At 41.6% G+C, this 13597-nt stretch overlaps 2 protein-coding genes across 3 annotated transcripts in view; both read left to right on the plus strand.

The window, feature by feature from the left end:
* The window catches only part of LOC122946643 (histo-blood group ABO system transferase-like), a 34994-nt gene extending 33223 nt beyond the window's left edge, over window positions 1-1771 (plus strand). For both annotated transcript variants that reach the window (XM_044306393.1, XM_044306394.1), the window contains exon 7: window positions 772-1771. In XM_044306393.1, coding sequence (XP_044162328.1) covers window positions 772-1462 — 691 coding nt within the window. In that variant the 3' untranslated portion in view covers window positions 1463-1771. The remainder of the gene's footprint in view (window positions 1-771) is intronic.
* A 2090-nt stretch (window positions 1772-3861) lies between these two features.
* Window positions 3862-13597, plus strand: part of LOC122945936 (histo-blood group ABO system transferase-like) — a 76390-nt gene continuing 66654 nt past the window's right edge. Inside the window, exon 1 of the mRNA XM_044305160.1 lies at window positions 3862-6162. The gene's annotated coding sequence lies outside the window, so the exon portion shown is untranslated. The remainder of the gene's footprint in view (window positions 6163-13597) is intronic.

Consider the following 13597-nt stretch of genomic DNA (forward strand, 5'->3'; position numbering starts at 1 on the left):
CTCCTATGTACAAGAATATATCTGCTATAATACTGCCTCCTATGTACAAGAATATAACTACTATAATACTGCCTCCTATGTACAGGAATATAACTGCTATAATACTGCCTCTTATAAACAAGAATATAACTACTATAATACTGCCTTCTATGTACAATAATATAAATACTATAATACTGCTCCTATGTATAAGAATATAACTACTATAATACTGCTCCTATGTACAAGGACATAACTACTATAATACTGCTCCTATGTATAAGAATATAACTACTATAATACTGCTCTTATGTATAAGAATATAACTATTATAATACTGCTCCTATGTACAAGAATATAACTACTATAATACTGCTCCTATGTACAAGAATATAAGTACTATAATACTGCTCCTATGTATAAGAATATAACTACTATAATACTGCTCCTATGTATAAGAATATAACTACTATAATACTGCTCCTATGTACAAAAATATACCGACTATAATACTGCTCCTATGTATAAGAATATAACTACTATAATACTGCCTCCTATGTACAAGAATATAACTACTATAATACTGCTCCTATGTACAAGAATATAACTACTATAATACTGCTCCTATGTATAAGAATATAACTACTATAATACTGCTCCTATGTACAAGAATATAACTACTATAATACTGCTCCTATGTATAAGAATATAACTACTATAATACTGATTGGTTTTCTTCTTGGTTTATAAACCACATGTTTTTTTTACAATTTTTTCTGTTTTTTTTTTTAGATACACCCAGTTTATTGAACATTTTCTGGACACAGCTGAGAAGTTTTTCATGACTGGACACCGGGTCACTTATTATGTAATGACCGACCAGCCCGCTGCCATCCCCAACATTACGTTGGGTGAAAAGAGAAATCTGGTTGTCCTGGAGGTCCCGGCCTACAAAAGATGGCAGGACATCACCATGAGGAGGATGCAGATCATTCGAGACTACATCCATGATTGGTTCATCAATGAGGTGGACTATCTGGTGTGCTTAGATGTTGACATGGAGTTCAAAGACCAGGTTGGGGTTGAGATCCTCAGTGATGTTTATGGAGTCATCCATCCGGGTTTTTTTACATCGTCTCGCAAGGAGTTCACCAATGAAAGGAGACCTCAGTCTGCAGGTTACATCCCTGAAGACGAGGGCGATTTCTATTACACGGGGTCCCATTTTGGGGGCACAGTGGAAGAGATCTACAAGTTGACCAACCATTGCCACCACGCCATGCTGGCCGATAAATACATAAACATAGAAGCTCGTTGGCATGACGAGAGTTATCTCAACAGGTATTTCCTGTGTTACAAACCCACCAAAGTCCTGTCTCCAGAGTATTCCTGGAACTACTACTACGGAGACCCGGCCGTGGTGGAGAAGAAGAGATTTATTGATTTGCCTAAGGAATATGCCAAAGTACGTGACAACCGGTGACACTCCACACAGCGGATTGGAGGTTGAGGGTTTTTATACAATATCTCTAATTCTTCCATAGTCCTCATCCTCCCGCATATTAGCTTAGACCTCTTTGTTCTTGAGTTCTCGTATCTCGTGAATCTTCCATGTTACTCCTCATGGATGATACTTGAACCTGATTGTGCCTGCACAGATCCTGCTGCCATTCCTATGAGGCCTCATGCACATGACCGTTATGGTTGAGGGCCTTCTGGTCAGCTGACCTTCTAAAACATTACATGCGAGAGCCTGCAGGTGAGCTGGCCCTCTAAATGATTCTAGGTGAGGGCCTGCTGGTGAACTGACCCTCTAAAAGATTGTAGGTGAGGGCCTTCTAGTGATATGACCATCTAAAACATTACATAAGAGGGCCTGCAGGTGAGCTGACCCTCTAAAAGATTGTAGGTGAGGGCATTCTAGTGATATGACCATCTAAAACATTACATACGAGGGCCTGCAGGTGAGCTGGCCCTCTAAAAGATTGTAGGTGAGGGCCTGCAGGTGAGCTGGCCCTCTAAAACATTATATGCGAGGGCCTGCAGGTGAGCTGACCCTCAAAAAGATTGTAGGTGAGGGCTTGATGGTGAGCTGACCCTCTAAAACATTATATGCGAGGGCCTGCAGGTGAGCTGACCCTCTAAAAGATTGTAGGTGAGGGCCTGCTGGTGAGCTGACCATCTAAAACATTACATATGAGGGCCTGCAGTTGAGCTGGCCCTCTAAAAGATTGTATGTGAGGGCCTGCAGATGAGCTGACTCTCTACAACATTCACTTCTTTGGGGCCTGCGTTGCGTGAAAAATGCACAAAATAGAACATGCTGCGATTTTCATGCAACGCACAAGTGATGCGAGAAATTCACTGCACATGTGCACAGCCCCATAGAAATGAATGGGTCCGGATTCAGCGCGGGTGCAATACGTTCACCTCGTCTGTGTGAAAGAGGCCTTATTCTGTCTCTTTTTGCTTTTGACGCGTCAGAACACATGCCCAAACCGTTGGTGGTATGGTTAGGCCTTCTACAGTTGGTAAGGGTTTGTATAAATTGATAGATATATAGAATATTAGAAGATAGATATTAGAAAATAGATAGATAGATAGATATTAGAAGATAGATAGATACTAGGAGATAGATAGATAGATATTAGAAGATAGATAGTTAGATACATATATATATATATTAGAAGATAGATAGTTATTAGAATATAGATATTAGAAGATAGATATATATTAGAAGATAGATAAATAAATAAATTGATAAATAGATGATAGGTAGATAGATGTGGAGATCACTGCCCAATATGTCTCTACCTGTCACCAACTGAGAGGAAGACACCATGGACTATTATACCCCCATACTGTCCCTTTAACCCAACATGCACCCCCTTTAATTCCCACATCAAACCCTTCTCCACAATACCTATTATTTATTTTGCTTTGGCAATGCTAAATGTTTTACTTGGACGTGCCAATAAAGCTTTATTGAATTGATAGATAGATAGATAGATAGATAGATAGATAGATATTAGGTGATAGATAGATAGATACAAGATAGATAGATATCCAGATAGATAGATAGATAGGTGGTAGATAGGTGGATAGCTAGATAAATATAAATAGCTATTAAAAAATAGACAAGAGATTTATAAGATTTCAATAGCATCATAGGATTGTAATAGCTTCATAAGATGCATAGGGTTTTAATAGTCTAATAAAAGAGGCTGATAGAACCTTTAATATCATTTTATTTTTAAAGATATTAAAATGTGTGTTCTGACTATACCATATTAGTATGTGTCTGGACAGGTTTTGACAACTGTTTAGCTTTAATTAGGACTGTTATTCTGGCTCTTTTGTTAACTGCTATTGTCACAGCTGGGAGGGTAGATATATAGATATGTGATAGATAGATAGGTAGATAGATAAATAGATAGATTGATAAACATATAATAGATAAATAAATAGATAGATATGTGATAGATAGATAGGTAGATAGATAAATAGATAGATTGATAAACATATAATAGATAAATAAATAGATAGATATGTGATAGATAGATAGGTAATAGATAAATAAATGGCTGGATATATTTAGATAGATAGATATGTCATAAGTATATAGGTAGATATATTGGATAGATAGATAAATAGATGGATCGCTAGATAGATAAATAGATATATAGATAGTTTGAAACGCAACTGTACTAATGAGGATAGATTTGAACAAGAAGCAGTAGTACTAAATTAACAATTCATTGCAAAAGAATATCCTCTGACCAAAATTGAGACATCCCTGGAAGCTAAGGAAGCTAGATAGAAATTCCTTTTTCAGTGAGAACACTGAAAGTAGGGCTACATCACAAAAAGATAAAACCCCATGTATAATCTTGCCATTTAACGCACAAAACAAGAAAATCGAACGTATCATTAAAACACACTGGCACCACATTCAAAAGGACAAGTTGATAGGCCCCACCATCTCTATGAACCCACATATCATATACACCAGGGACCCAAACCTAGGCCTGAAAGTTGCCCCATTCATTAAAACACAATAAAAAAAAATAAAAAAAAAACTCATTAAACGCGTGGCAAAAACTAAGAGGATTCTACAGATGCAACCACTACCTTGCTCTAATATGAAATAAAAGAAACCCCTGACTTGCAGCAGCACAAATGTTATTTACATCACACAAATGCCCCTGCAAAGAGCAATATATTGGCAGGACAAAAAGATGTTTAAAAAAAAAAAAAAACGCATATCAGAACATATGAGCAATATTAAGAAAGGTTTTGAAAAACACTCCCTCTCTAAACATTTTAGGTTACATCACAACCAAGGTCCCTCAGGCCTGTTTTTCGCAGTCCTGGAAAGAATAGAAACAGATTGGAGGGGAGGCAATCATATTGCAAAGATGTGACGTACAGAAACAACGTTCATGTTTGAGTTTAGCACACTCATGCCAGAAGGCTTGAACGCTGACTTAGAATTGTTCAGCTTCCTTTAGAATTATTGCGTGGTTGCCTCCGGCCGACTGGGGATAGGCGTCAGACTGGTTAGCAGCACCCCTAACCCCACTCGGTATGAGGCCACCACTCCCTATCCACATACTATCTCAAAGAAAACTGGTAAAACATGTGACTATACATCGGTTACAAGTAGAAGAAGTTATCTTTCAGTAGAAAACCTTATGTGTGATGATCTTACAAGTGTTCAAAAGACGGTGCAAAGACTGTCTCTACACATAGGTTCATATAGATGTCTTCCATTCTGTCTTCCAACGTTTAACGCCATTTTTACCTAAAGAAAGGTTCCCTAAAGAAACTTTTGCATGGAATACCTCCAGTGCTATACTTTACAGGTTGTACATAAAAAATGCACCGCATTCGAAATGTAACTATGTATTTACATCCAAGCATCACAATACCGATCTCTGCACTTATAAAGACTGTTGCCAAAAACATGAAATCAAGAAAAAAGAAGGAAAAATAGCATCCTATGACTAGTCACATCCACACCATGGAATCCAGTCCAGCTCTTTGATGATCACCACAGACAGGGTATAAAAACGGCCTGATGGGCAGGTGGCGGGTAACCACTGATGAAGGAGGCAGGTTGGACCTCCGAAACGCGTCTGACCCGCATCTGTACAATTTGATGGACGACAAATAATTACTCATTTCTTGGAAGCGCTTCCAATATTGACCTTCTCCCCTTCTGAATGAAGATCACCGCGCGGTGAACGCGGACCGGCCCGCAAAAACGTGGGGGCGCCGAACACGGTGACGTCACACCCACGTGGGACGCCAAACGAGGAGACTCGGACGCCAAGAAAGGGGACTCGAATGGCGAACTAGCGGTCGCGGCCGACAAGATCACCGGAGAAGGTAACTACAGTCGGGGTACAGACTTCCTTACCTTGTGGGACACCACAACAGCTACAACACCCGACTGTTTTATGTTAGTACGAACATAGACAGCCCTGCTATTGTCATCAGAGACTAACTTATTGTGAAGAAACGTTTCAAGTGGATGTTGAATGCACTAATACACTGACTTCCAGATAAGCAGACTGGAATGAAGATTATATCGGAAACTGCCATACAATAACAGTAAAGGTCCACCATATTTGTGACAACAGAGAGGCGACATTACCGGCAATATAAGAACAGTTACTGCATTACAGCCAATATATAGCTATTATATACCTTTCCCACTGAGAAAGCTACTTACCTGCCTGTTAGAGAAATACTCCACCAATTAACATCTAGAGTGCGAATGACCAGAAAATAGCCCTGTATGGTGGTGACCATTGCCAAACCTTTATCCATCCTGCACTTTCTATATTTTTATATTCTATATATGCTTTTATTGATTTGTGTATTGATATTTTAGTCCTATCCGTACTCCACTCCCACTGACGTGACACAACAGTAACGCGGGTTCTCTTCCCCAATGGAAGGGTGGATCCAGTAAATGTATATTCATTTGCAATGTATGACTTTTTGTTGTGATTGATGTTTATAGGAAATAAACGTATTTTGGTCACCCCTACATTGCTTTCTGTTTGTCACCAGGTGAAGAGTGCCGTTCATTCTATTTAATACTCCATATGTGACCATCATCTCTGATCGGGTGAATCAGCTGAACCTAGAGCACCTGTACATTGTGTTGGTCAGGTGAGCCACCAGTACTTTTTTTTCACGCAATAAAAAAACTATGGCTCAGAATATGGATACACTAAAACATAATGTTATTGCACCCAAATTAGTATTGACTTACAGTTGACAAATCTCCCAGATAGAGGATGTTATACTCAAATGTCTCCCCATCTTATATGAGGATGACATTTTATATGAAGTATTAAAAACTGGTTGTCGGGTGGTATCAAGACGTTCACGAACTTTAGCTAACACTCTTTCCCCTTAATTTATGTGACCAAAACGACAACCAACATTTGAAATACATGGGTTTTTCAAGATGTGGAAGTTATCCATGTAAAACACGTACAAATCGGATTCCCAAAAAGTTGGGACACTATACAAATCGTGAATAAATACTGAATGCAATGATGTGGAGGCGCCAACTTCTAATATTTTATTCAGAATAGAACATAAATCACTGAACAAAAGTTTAAACTGAGAAAATGTACCATTTTAAGGGAAAAATATGTTGAATCAGAATTTCATGGTGTCAACAAATCCCCCAAAAGTTGGGACAAGGCCATTTTCACCGCTGTGTGGCATCTCCCCTTCTTCTTACAACACTCAACAGACGCCTGGGGACCGAGGAGACCAGTTTCTCAGGTTTAGAAATAGGAATGCTCTCCCATTCTTGTCTAATACAGGCCTCTAACTGTTCCATCGTCTTGGGCCTTCTTTGTTGCACCTTCCTCTTTATGATGCGCCAAATGTTCTCTATAGGTGAAAGATCTGGACTGCAGACCGGCCATTTCAGTACCCGGATCCTTCTCCTACGCAGCCATGATGTTGTGCTTGATGCAGAATGTGGTCTGGCATTATCTTGTTGAAAAATGCAGGGTCTTCCCTGAAAGAGATGACGTCTGGATGGAGCAGATGTTGTTCTAGAACCTGAATATATTTGTCTGCATTGATGGTGCCTTTCCAGACATGCAAGCTGCCCATGCCACACGCACTCATGCCACCCCATACCATCAGAGATGCAGGCTTCTGAACTGAGCGTTGATGACAACTTGGGTTGTCCTTGTCCTCTTTGGTCCGGATGACATGGCGTCCCAGATTTCCAAAAAGAACTTCGAATCGTGACTCATCTGACCACAGAACAGTCTTCCATTTTGCCACACTCCATTGTAAATGATCCCTGGCCCAGTGAAAACGCCTGAGCTTGTGGATCTTGCTTAGAAATGGCTTCTTCTTTGCACTGTAGAGTTTCAGCTGACAACGGCGGAGGGCACGGTGGATTGTGGTCACTGACAATGGTTTCTGGAAGTATTCCTGAGCCCATTCTGGGATTTCCTTTACAGTAGCATTCCTGTTTGTGGTGCAGTGTCGTTTAAGGGCCCGGAGATCACGGGCATCCAGTAGGGTTTTACGGCCTTGACCCTTACGCACAGAGATTGTTCCAGATTCTCTGAATCTTCGGATGATGTTATGCACAGTTGATGATGATAGATGCAAAGTTTTTGCAATTTTTCGCTGAGTAACACCTTTCTGATATTGGTCCACTATCTTTCTGCCCAACATTGTGGGGATTGGTGATCCTCTACCCATCTTGGCTTCTGAGAGACACTGCCGCTCTGAGAAGCTCTTTTTATACCCAATCATGTTGCCAATTGACCTAATTAGTGTTAATTGGTCTTCCAGCTCTTCGTTATGCTCAAATTTACTTTTTCCAGCCTCTTATTGCTACTTGTCCCAACTTTTTGGGGATTTGTTGACACCGTGAAAATTTGAATCAACGTATTTTTCCTTTAAAATGATACATTTACTCGGATTAAACGTTTGATCCGTCATCTACGTTCTATTACAAATAAAATATTGACATTTGCCATCTCCACATCATTGCATTCAGTTTTTATTCACAATTTGTTTAGTGTCCCAACTTTTTGGGAATCCGGTTTGTATATTTTTTTTTTTAGTGCAAACACAAAGCAAATTCCATGAAATCTCGCATCTGATGTAATTTTTTATGTGGATTCTATTTGTTATATGTGACAAGTTAATTCTCAGAAAGAGGAAAAAGAACGGCAAAACAAGGACTGGATCAGAATCTGAAATCTGACGCAAATACACCGATACATAAGACAAGACATTATTGTCATTGCGATTAACGTTGCAATTCCGAAATTGTTTTTCTAGCAGCAAAGTGAAACCAGCAGATTCCATCAGGCAGAGGTCAGGGCATAAACTACCAGACTCAAAAACCAAGGAGGCACCATGGACAATGACAGCACATGCACCAGAATTTTTTAGAATAAAATTAACTGTCCGATGCAGAATGCGAATTCGCCGAGCCGTCATCGCAGAGGATCTGTTCCCTGGTAAAAAGCCCCATGCGTCTGCCAGACAGTGAATACCTTTAGCTACGCTCTTGCCTCAGAGATGAAACATCTGGCGCATGCGCGCCACCTCTGACGAGAGTGGAGAACCAGGGCAGGTCATGCTTATCAGATCTGTCGGGCTCTGACACAGATCAGCTGTTGGGGGCGGCCGCCAGCACCAAAAACAATATTGTGGACCTGATATCGGTCGCAGAACTTTTCTGTAACAAAAATCTGCCTTGTGTGAAGGTGCCCTTAGGTCAGGTGTCCTAATGCAGGTTTGTAAGCCAAAACCAGGAGTGAAGTAAAATAAGAGGAGACGTCGTATCTGTCCTTTATACTTTCCTTCCTTTATGATCCACTCCTGATTTTTGACTTACAAAATTGCATCCAGAAACCTGATCGTGTGGCCGTACCTTAGGAATAAAAGTGCAAAATTACATTTAGCATAAGATGCCTTAGATTCCAAGGCTGAGAAGACCTTGTTTGCCCTCTGGACATATAACAAGTACTCTAAGCCAGAACCAGCCAATCACAATGTGCTTACTTGAAAGAGTAGTTTTACAGGTTGTGGAGCAGGTAGATGTAGATGCTAAAAGTCACCACGTCGTAGTTCTCATCCTTCAAAGCCACAAGTTTTGGTTTCCTGATACAGGAGGCCAAAATCAGGAGTGGATCATACAAGAAGAGACTACATTACGGACAAACAGATACGACGACTTCTCCTCTTTTCCAAATCCACTCCTGGTTTTGGCTTCCAAAGATTCATCAGAAAACCTGAACGCGTGACAGCACCCTCACAGAACTGGAACCTCCAAGAGCGGAGACATCGACTATATACAGAAGAGCCACCATGATCATGGAGAAATGTAAGTAATATCATGACAGATAAATACATTTAGCCACAAATATTAGAAAAACTATTTTAATAAATACAGATTTGCTATTTTTACCATGTAATTACCTTCCCAGAATATTTTTCTATTTCCATAAATGTGTCTATTTCTTGTATCTGGTTTTATAATATTTATATTCTTCAGTTATTGCATTTTTAAACTTGTATATGGATTATTGTATTATTTATTAAAGGGGGGGTATTGTTTCTAAAAGAAATAAAATAAAAACTGCCCAAAAAAATAAATAAAAAATGAAGCTTTAACCCCCAAGTGACCAGTCTGTTTTGAGAAACTTTATCTGCTTCCGTAGGCATGGCCGTATGATGGCTTGTTTTTTGCAGGAAGATATAACTTTACTGATAGCTCTTTTTTAAATTGTTTTTTGGAGAGGGAGTAAAAAAACAGCAATACTTCTTAAATTTCGATTGATGCTGTTGACTGTACGGTACAAACATTTCTCTGGGTCCGTATGAGTACAGCAATATGAAGTGTATGTTTTTTTTTTGTTAATGCTTTACTACGTTTGCACAATAAAAACCCACCTTTTAATCGCATATACCAAGAGCGGTATTTTTATTTTTCTATAGACAGGATTGCTTTTCTCTTAGACGACTTGTAGATTTTATTGGTGCCACTTTGACTTACCTTTTATTTATTTTTATAATTGTATTTTTATTTAAATAAAACTAAACAATTCTGATTCAACCGTACACACAAATGTACAAGGTAAAGGGAGCTAAGCAGTACCCACGACATATGCAACGAATCAACATGTACTATAACTTCCCACTTTATGTGCAATGAAAAGCAAACGAAAACCCCAAAAGTTACACGAGAAACCTGTGTCTTGTGGTCTTCATTTCTTAGATAAACATAGATATATGAGAAACAAAAAGGAAAAAGGAGAAGTGAAGAAAAAGAAAGAAATTATCAATGGCGCCCGAGATATGAGGAACTGTCATGAAGAAGTAGCTACATTGATCTAATATTAGTGTGTGTGTAATCCAAACCGAGCCCGACCTGAATGACGACTCATCAGGGGGCGGGGAGGGGGATTACACCATTCCCTTGCGCTCTTCTTCATTGCCCTCATTGTACAACCTTGAACCTTCACAGTAGTTTTGTACAGATGTGTGCCCCCTCACAGTAGTTATGCCCACATTGTGCCCCCTCACAGTAGTTATGCCCACATTGTGCCCCCTCACAGTAGTTATGCCCACATTGTGTCCTCTCACAGTAGTTATGCCCACATGGTGGCCTCTCACAGTAGTTATGCCCACATTGTGCCCCCTCACAGTAGTTATGCCCACATTGTGCCCCCTCACAGTAGTTATGCCCACATTGTGCCCCCTCACAGTAGTGTTGCCCACATGGTGCACTCTCACAGTAGTTATGCCCACATTGTGCCCTCTCACAGTAGTTATGCCCGCGTTGTGCCCTCACAGTAGTTATGCCCACATGGTGCCCTCTCACAGTAGTTATGCCCACATGGTGGCCTCTCACAGTAGTTAAGCCCACATTGTGCCCCTTCACAGTAATAATGCCCACTGTTGCCCCCTTCATTGCAGTAATGCCCTCTGGCTCTGTGCCCTCTCCATAGTCGAAATGCCCATTGTGCCCCCTTCACATTAGTAATGCCCTCTGTGCCCCCAGCTGTTTGAAGAGAGGGCAGCGCTCATATGAGAGCTGCTTTCTCTGCTCTGTTCACCCGCTCGCCGTAGCATTTGCAGTGATGAGCAGGTAAACAGAGCAGAGAAGGCAGCTCTCATACAAAAAAAAAAGTGGACAACCCCTTTAAAGACATACTTGGAAAACATTACATACAGCGCCACATATGTACCTCTTCCATCCAGTGACTTCTCTTCTCTGATGTAGACGTTCTCTTTCCTCTTCTTCTCCTGTCAGACCAGACCGCCATAGTGACTTCTTTCAGCCGCGCCTCGTCTCTGCAGAGTGTAACAGACATCTTGCTTTCCTACTTTTCCATCCTCCTCACCTTCTCAACACCCCATCCTGCCCCCCAATACTGTGCCCACTGTGCTCCCAATACTTTCCTGCAGAAACAGTCCCCCTGAAAATGCTGTTACCACACAGATAGTGCGTCAGTACAAAAACAACCCTTTATATTGTGCGCTAGTAATAAAAAAACACTTTCCTTTCAGATCAGACCCCCATATAAAACCCTAAATGAGACCCCCATCTCAGACCAAACCCCCTTTAAACCTCTATCTCAGACCCCAGAAAAGACCCCAGTTTTAAACCTCAGATCAGACCCCCATTAGACTTCCATGTAAGACCCTGACCCAATATCAGACCTCAGATAAGACCCCCATATAAGACCCCCATTAGATCTCCAGACCCACATATCAGACCTCAGACCAGACCCCCATATTAGACCTCCAGACCCCCATTAGACCTCCAGACTCCCACTAGAACTCCAGACCCTCATATCTGACCCCATTAGACATCCAGACCCCCAATCATACACCCATTAGACCTCTAGACCCCCCAGTCAGACCTGCAGACCCCAAATCAGACCCCCCATTAGACCTCTATACCCCCCAGACCTCCAGACCCACAATCAGACCCCCATTAGACCTCCAGACCCCACAGTCAGACCTCCAAACCCCCATTCAGACCCCCATTAGACCTCCAGACCCCCTCAGTCAGACTTCCAGACCCCCATTAGACATCTACATCCCCCAGTCAGACTTACAGACCCCCAATAGACCTCTAGACCCCCCCAGTAAGATCTCCATTAGGCCTCCAGACCCCCCCTAATCAGACCCCATTAGACCTCCAGACCCCCATTAGACCACTCCAGACCCCCAATCAGACCTGCAGACCCCCCAGACAGACCTCCAGACCCCCATTAGACCTCCAGACTCCCACTAGACCTCCAGACCCCTCAGTCAGACCTCCAGACCCCAATCAGACCCCATTAGACCTCCAGACCCCAAATCATACCCCCATTAGACCTCTAGACCCCCCAGTCAGACCTCCAGACCCCCAATCAGACCCCCATTAGACCTCTACACCCCCCAGTCAGACTTCCAGACCCCCAATAGACCTCTAGACTGCTGGGGGTAGTGGATGGTATAGAAAGGAGGTCATAGAAGAATGGCGAGAGACCAGAGGAAACCTACTACAGGTCCGCCAAATGGATTTAGTGGAGGGCATGGGCCCCAAAAGATCCCTAGTTGATGATGTATTATATGGATTAGACCATAGCAAAGAATTAGGGTGTATAGAAGCCAGAAAATAAACAACGTAATAGAGATGCAAGTATAGCCCTCTGAGACTCCCAGGACAATTATAACTACGAGAACCTCAGAAAACTGAGGCAAAAGGGAGATAAAACTTAACTTTTACTTTTACTTATGTTAAGATAAAACCACAAACTGCACCAAAAAGACATACAAAACACAACTATGCATAAGTGCATGTAGTAAAGAATTGCCTAGAATGTTGCACAGCCATAGTAAAGGGCCCATAGAAAACAATGGAGGGAGAAAAAATTGGAATGATCTCACCAATCCAGACGTAGTTGGTCTTCTTGAGGATGTGAATCACTTGCAGACCCCCAATCTGAGATGGTACCCCGATGTGCTCACATGAACATGATGTAAATATGTAGACAGGTGAATCTTGTACTTTCAAATGCAGAATAGGACGGGGTGCTCATAACTTCAGTGGATAGATGGCATCAGGAACAACTAGCCTTATTATACCCTATGATGGGGGAAGGGACTAGGAATACCCTGCCTATCTATACAGAGCACTCGCCCCGAAAGGGGCGACCCCGTTCCGATACCTAACCCTAGACCCGGATAGTATCCCTAATAGACCCTAAAAGACGTTCCCGACGTGCCATGTTTAGTTGAATAACTCATCAGGGGAAACGGACAAAATTAGGGTGCGCTGAATACATAGTTTGCTGAATACACTAATTAAACAAAAAATGGGCCCAAAAGAAAGGGTCAAAAATACACAGATGATGTGGGGGGAATGGGAAGCATTATCCCATAATACTCACCCAAGACCAGTGGGTAGGGGCTGTATGTCTAAACGCCATGTGTGGTGTGCGGTGTAGTCAATTTAAAGACCGCATCCAGCACGCCTTAACCCGGGGACAGCCTACCTGGTCAGGTGCTCAGAACATGTGACCCGCACTGCGCAAAACAAGGGACGCAAGCC

This window comes from Bufo gargarizans, chromosome 9, assembly GCF_014858855.1.
Source record: "Bufo gargarizans isolate SCDJY-AF-19 chromosome 9, ASM1485885v1, whole genome shotgun sequence".
Classification (NCBI taxonomy): Eukaryota; Metazoa; Chordata; class Amphibia; order Anura; family Bufonidae; genus Bufo; species Bufo gargarizans.